This window comes from Trachymyrmex septentrionalis, unplaced genomic scaffold, assembly GCF_001594115.1.
Source record: "Trachymyrmex septentrionalis isolate Tsep2-gDNA-1 unplaced genomic scaffold, Tsep1.0 scaffold9, whole genome shotgun sequence".
In the NCBI taxonomy this organism is placed as follows: domain Eukaryota; kingdom Metazoa; phylum Arthropoda; class Insecta; order Hymenoptera; family Formicidae; genus Trachymyrmex; species Trachymyrmex septentrionalis.
This window is the reverse complement of record NW_017306091.1, coordinates 1867486-1874715: the sequence shown is the minus strand read 5'-3', so window position 1 is coordinate 1874715 and position 7230 is coordinate 1867486. Positions and strand designations below refer to the sequence as shown.

Here is a 7230-nt window from a genome sequence, read left to right as displayed (position 1 = left end):
AGAGAGAGAGAGAGAGAGAGAGAGAGAGAGAGAGAGAAAGAGAGGATATAAAAATGAAGATTATAGAAGGAATAATAAACTTAATGTTAATATTATTTGTTTATATTACAGAAGTGCAATTGCCCATTCCCGACTGCAAGAACGTCGAGCATCGAGAACAGAAGCACAAGTTCCGGATTAGAGCTGTTAACACCAATCTTAACGGCCACCTTTTAAAAGGATCCTGGTCCGATTTTGGGGAGGGAAATTGTTATAATAATGGTATTCAAACTCATTATTATTATTATTTAAGAAAGCAAACATATTACGGCTAATTTTATTTAAAATGGACACGTTTGCTTTTTTATAAAATTAAGCACATTTGTTATGATTTACATATACACGTACATGCTAATATGTGTAAGTATAAATGACGATATTTAAACGTTGAAATTTATTGTTGAACAATATAATGAGAAAAGTGATAATGATGACTACAGTTTTTTTTTTTAGATATAAATCACATAACCGGTTCGTACAACTTACAAGATCAAGCCGAGCTCTTTCTTCATCTGTTTTTTTATTGTTTCAGAAAACATGTTTCTTATAATCAGTATAGTATTAATTTTTTCCTATTGTGCGATTTTTTTCACTTTGATTCGACAATACAATAGTATCACACATACACGTTTGATGCGGATATTATTAAGTAACTCATTCTGATTAGCGAATGTATATTTCTCATGCAACAGGTTTATCGTCCGTCGCACTGGTTGTTATATGGATAGTTGGCGTCGTTAGCTTTGTAGCATGCATCGTGTGCTTCGTGTACATGTTTAAGAGGTAAAGACACTTCTATTTTTCAGTCATTCTCTATACAAATATAATAATTTACATAAAACTTTCCACAAGAAAAGAATTTCCATTTAATTACAAATATTCTATGTTGTATTCTTCAACATGCTTTGTGTTAATTTGTCTTACAGAATGTGGATAAAATGTCGAGCTATGCGAGATGTCGAAGTAAAATTACCGCCTGGACTTGCTCCGCCAGATGCTCCAGATACGGTGAGATATCTCTATTTCATGTATCTTTTTTTACATTTTGCGATTATTTATTGAAGCAAATACGACACAATTACAACAGTACAGTACGCTAACATAAGCTCTATTTTGTTTGCGCAGCAACCGCTTAAGAAGAGCGAACCACACATACGGCAACCGTCCGCCGATTCGAGCGGTTGTTCTAGCGGCCAAGAGTCCGTTACGTCATCACTTACTGCGGAATCTCAGGTTTGCAGTGATAGTGGCACTGAGGTGGATGCAATGCATACGCCGTCCGATAAACTGAAGAGTCAACCTGTCCGCGAATTGACACATCTGCGACAAAGAAGTACTACACGTGTACCGGGCTCGTTATTATCAGACGTCACGCCCTGCTGGGAATCATATGTCAAAAGCAATTCCGGTGAGCCGACTTCTGAAGAGACTATATCGTTAGCGCGGTCCACGCCTAATTTAACAGATAACATAATGTCAAAGAGTTACTCGCCATCGCAACACGCTTGGTCTAGCGCAAACTACATTAGCATGCCGTCCTCTTCAGAGATGTTATTGAGCAATCCGAGCCTTATACCACGGAAAAACACCAACAGCGACGATGACGACAGCAGCAAAGACAGTGACGACAACAATGATGGTAATCATGGCAGTGATAGCAACAATGATAGCGGCGACGATAGTGGTGATGCTTTGATATCGATCAAATTTGAAGATGAATTTGAAAAGGAGAAACAGAAGCAAACTATCGACGAACTGGACAAAATGCGGTCGATCATCGAGTTGAACAAGAAACTTTTGGCATCTCACATTAATCCCGAGAAAACGACGATGGCGACGCCATACGTTCAAGCAGGACTAATAGACGAAATACCCGAATCACCTTCTAGTATACCTAAACATATACAAGCCAGGAACAGCAATTTGATGTGTGGCACCTTCAAAGTCAAAGATAATCAGAATTTGTGCAAGAAAGAGTATATGTCATTTCCGCCGACCTTCCCCGCCAATACCGGCTTGACTTTAGCGAGTCCAAAATATATCTTTGCATCGATAATTCCTGAGGGGATGCCGGTTATAGAAGCGGATCAAGAATCTTTACAGCAAAAAACGTTCCACGATCCACACAGTTCTACAACGAGCGGAACTTCGTACAATCTTACGACCTCCGCGCACGAAACACAGCCGCAGGAGCAACAAGAGAAAGCGGAGCCACTCGCGAACGTGACGGAGGACGTCGATGAAGGTAACAACAAAGACAACACTGGGTATCCCACTCCGTCCTGGCCGACGACAGAGGGAAAAGACTTGAACTCTAGTTATATCACTATCGCGAATTTATCACCTCCCTCAGCAGGACCGTCGTATGTGCGACTCGAGAAGATGCCACCGGCACTGCCACAGGCAGCGACAAGTCAGTCGGACGAGCAGTACGCAGAGGTGACGGTTGTGCCAAGTACAGTTCAGTGAGGTGAGGAGAGAGATGCACCATCATCTCGTTTTTCTCCTCTTTTTCGCGATGGTATTCATTGCCACCTTCGTAGACGGGCAAAATAAGTGCTACACTGTAAGATTGTGGTATATACAACGGTGCATGCAAGAAAACTGAGATGTTATACGTTTGAATGTAATTGCGACACTCACATGCGAAGCGACTGAACTGAGCAGCGATCTTTTACAATCTGAGAAAAGGGTGGAGTGAAGTTCGCTTATTAAAATACGAAGAGATTTAAGAGACTTTTCTTATGAAAAGGAATATTTCATACTTGCTTCGAAAATAAGACTGGGTCTGAGCAAAGAGGAAGATCATTGGCTTGAGGTAAAATCGTTCATTTCTTATTAAAAGAACTCTCCAGTGAGTCCTTATGTTTAAAGACGCTTCCTTAAATGGCTATTACTGAGAAAAAATTTTATACATATAACATCTGTACAAAAAATAATAGAATATACAGGAAGCGATTCGCAGAGTCTTTAAGGAAATTTCTTAAGGAGACATTTTTTAATCCTGCGCCCAAGCTGATGTCTTCTTGTTTGATTATGCTATATCTGGTGCGATATGCATATGCGGCACGATACGTTCGAGCGACGAGAATGTCAGATTGACGTTCTCGTTCACCAAAGTATGTACCAGTACTGCGTTACTTTTTTTATATTATATGCGTAATTTTGACGCGATTAGTTAAAATAAGTTAAAATAAGTAAATAGATTATACAAATATGTTATATATATATTGTGTGTGTGTGTGTGTGTGTGTGTGTGTGTGTGCGCGCGCGTGTGTGCGTGCGCGCGCGCGCGCACGTGTGTGTGTGTGTGTAACGGGCATATACATATATATGGCTAAATTGACGGACAGCATATTGCTGTCGAAAAATAATTAAATTAAGTCCACTTCAGACGATCTATGATACAGAATCAGGCGCAATGTACGAAGGGCATAGGGCTTCTTCCCTCCAAGGAATCTGATACTTTAGGAAATTCGCACTTCCATTTTGCGCGTTTGTTTAACAAATTAATGATGTTTTTAAATGATTTATGATCGTGCGCGTTTTGTTACAATCGTTACAAAGTTCCAAGAAAAGTACGTTATTCTTCCTTTTCTTGCGGAAAAGCAAATATATATACAGCATGAAAGAGTGGTAAATTTTTGTACAAAGTGATTATTTCTTGGAATTTCCAATGGTGTCTCTCAATAGATATAATTCGATTTAATAACGAAATAATTTAATCGAATTATGACTATTGTGAATCTAATCAAAATTTTTTTTAATGTAAAATTTAATATATAATCTCATTTTTTTTCTTAGAAAATGTAGAGTATAAGTAGAATTTACACAGATAAACTGTTTCAAAATATATATACATCTTATACAATTTCCTCCTCTACGTTCCTGGATCCGTCAAAATTAAATATAGTGTTATTTATAATGTTATATAATGTAATATGAAAATATTGAAGAATCACAATGTACATACTAAGAAAAAGATAAAAAAAACATGAACATGCCTAGATACATTGAAATATACGGCAAAAAAAAATTATATATGGAAAACGCGCCAGATTTTTACTCTACATTATAGATCGTCTATAGCTGGTTTTAGTTAGGCATTTTTTCACAGCACAATTTTTCGCTAAATTCTCGTTTAATTGTGAGAAAAATTTTTTTGCCATTTTTGCAGGGATAAGCAAACTTTTTTAGAACTACGTTTTCTAGATTTCTTTATTAATGACACAGACATATCCCAATTTAATCCTTAGTTAATCGCTTGATTTAGTTGATGTAACATAGACTATAAATTCATATTTTTTTACTATATTATTGAATTAGAAATTAAATTAGAGAGATTTTTAAATGACGCTACTCTGGTATAACACCAAGTAATAGAAAAGAAAAAAAAAAGAGAAAAAAAATATCATAAATGTACAATTTTTAATTCACGCAGCACACGATTAATTAAGGATTAATTAACATCGTCTCAGAATGACAATTCTTGAACGCGCTATCGCGTTTATATCGTGTGGAAAACAAGTGCATACAGATATTCTTCCGAATTCTCTCCACGATTTTATCAACGAAAATTCCACGAAAACGCGATCGCAAATATTTCTATTTATCTGTGCGCGAAGATTGCTCAAAGAGAGATGAAAGTGACATATTTGACGAAATTGCTACATACAGTGAGAGACAACGAGAAGATGCAAGTTGCGTAGATTTTCTATTTTTCTAATTGTGGCTGTATTGCGAATCCGTCAAATCTTCTTTTTAGCTGCACTTGCGCATTTGCGAAAGTTGAGCCGTGCAATGCAATTTGTTATTTGTTCACGTAGTTCATTCGATATTTCATTATCACACATATCGATCGCGAATAAAATTGTACGTAGCATAGTAACGGGCTCTTTTATAATAGCATTACAGTACAATATATAGTAACCGCACACGAGGACAGAGTCAGGGATAATAAAGTAAGATGAGATAAAAAAAAAACACATGGTGAGCGAACCATGGGTGTCATCAAGTAGCTGGCGAGAAAAAAAACAATTCTGAAGTCTCGAACTAGGATGGAAAATTGACTGTGTCATTAACGTATCATGAGGCCTGTTAATATCGTTATATAATATAACGTTGTATTTCATATCTCCGGTTTTAAAACAAAATAATCGGAGAAAAAGCGCTCTTTTTCGCACTTCGTCACGTTTTTCAATGATGAAATCTTGCTCGACTACGAGAAATTTATATAGAGGTGCCCATGCGTCACAATTATTCCGGATCGTGCGCTTTAATTACGTGTAGGTCAGAAGACAATTAAAGCACCTCGCGCAGTATAGAGTTAATTGTGAGTAATGCGCAAGTGACAATTGACCTCGCAGAGCACTCTCACGCTATCACAGCAGCAAGAATATATGTATGCATAATATGCACGTACTTTAAACTAGTCAGATACACCGCCTTCTTCCTACAGGTCTTTCTTTTATACTTTATCGTAATGTTCATCGGATATGAGATTATTGTACAAAGTTTAATAAGTAAAAAAAGAACTAATGTATTGGTAAATCATTAGTATTTTTTCTTATATGAATCTTGTACTATTTAAAAAAAAAAAACGATTGAACTTTCAATGGATAGATATGATATTTCGTTTGAGTCGAACTTTTTATGATAACGTTTTATTAATATCTTCATTGGATGCAAAACGGTTGTTACAAAAAAAGCAACTTGAAAAAAAAGAGCTTTATTGATGAATCGATGGCCTATTGTTGATACAAAGTATGATTGCGAAGGATTAATTGTGTGGTTCCGAACTACAAATTTTAATAAGAGATAAAAATTTAGATGCAACTATAGGTTTAATTAAGAGTTAAATAATTCAATTATCACTGAAGTTACATCAGTAAGGTAGCTATTTAAGAAAAATTGTAATATTTCGAATTGTAATACAAAAAGAAAGGCCTGAATCTTTATAGAACGCGGTTATTTTGCAAGTTCTAACAATTTCAAGCGAGGAAAAGGAAAATCTGTTGTTATTATGACTGTGAGATATAAGGAAAAAGGAAAATGATTTTGTTTGTACTTGCGGAATGATACTTACCGGCTTGCGCGATTGGACATTCGCGAAGCTCTCAGATCGAAAACGAGCTTATGTACCTATTCGTACGTTTATTGTTGTTACAATACATACCAGCGTAATTTTATCAGATATTAAACAAGTGCTACTTAGTCTATAATTAAGTCTGTGTAAACTTAAGGATTATGTAGTCACGATGTTATGCAAATGCATAGATCTGTTTGTTTTAGCTGCACTTATAGTTTCCGCGTCCGAAATGAAATAGTTATAAATATATTTATACATACAATCATATATATAAATTTTCCAAAAGATATCTCCTATAAAAAAGCTGCAGAATTTGTTAAAAAAAAAGAAAAAATTTGATACTGCTTGCTTTTTCATAGAGTATTTTTTTGGAGGGTCATTTCAAGATCAATTTAATATCTGTAAATATAAAAATTATGAGATTGATTTAATCTCTTTAAGTAAAAATTTATATATTTTTTTACTAATGCGGATGCTACATTTTAAATCAGCAATTTTGGTTCGAGATACTTTCGGACTTTAAATATTTTAAAGGGTATTTGTGAAAAATTATTACAAATCTTTTAGACGTTGATTAAAGCAATCACTCTTGGAATTTTTTAGAAACAATACGAATGTAATACGCACACTACATCGTGTATACGTTGTATATACAGATATATATATATAAAGGGTGTCCCAAAATTAACGCAAGATTTGAATTAAATAGAAAACACAGTTTTTAGTCTTTTGATTGTTATTTTTTTACTGAATCATAAAGTACATAGGATAGGGTTATTTGTGGAATAACACATCGGGCAAATGGCCTCCACGGCTTTGCATGCACATACGCACTCGTTTGTCGAAATTTTCCATGACCATTTTGCATAAATGTGGCTGAATTTCGTTGATGCAGCGTTGAATCTCCTCCTTTAATGCACGGGTGGTTGTGGGCTTGTTGACATAGACCTGTGATTTCAAATAACCCCATAAAAAGAAATCTAATGATGTTAAATCACACGATCTAGGGGGCAATTTTGGCGATTAACAAAGCCATCAAGGTGAAAATGTGCTTCATCGCTTAGGATGATTTTGCTCGAAAAATCAGCATCCATTTGTTGATG

General features: G+C 35.6%; 2 protein-coding genes across 2 annotated transcripts in view; one reads left to right on the top strand and one right to left on the bottom strand.

Moving 5' to 3' along the window:
- LOC108755644 overlaps positions 1–3250 on the top strand; it is a 23399-nt gene extending 20149 nt beyond the window's left edge. Inside the window, exons 10-13 of the mRNA XM_018498763.1 lie at positions 112–261; positions 732–822; positions 966–1047; positions 1165–3250. Coding sequence (XP_018354265.1) covers positions 112–261; positions 732–822; positions 966–1047; positions 1165–2508 — 1667 coding nt within the window. The 3' untranslated portion in view covers positions 2509–3250. The remainder of the gene's footprint in view (positions 1–111; positions 262–731; positions 823–965; positions 1048–1164) is intronic.
- A 3782-nt stretch (positions 3251–7032) lies between these two features.
- LOC108755657 (adenosylhomocysteinase 2-like) overlaps positions 7033–7230 on the bottom strand; it is a 19210-nt gene continuing 19012 nt past the window's right edge. The window contains exon 11 of the mRNA XM_018498790.1: positions 7033–7075. Within this exon, the coding sequence (XP_018354292.1) occupies positions 7039–7075 (37 nt within the window). The 3' untranslated portion in view covers positions 7033–7038. The remainder of the gene's footprint in view (positions 7076–7230) is intronic.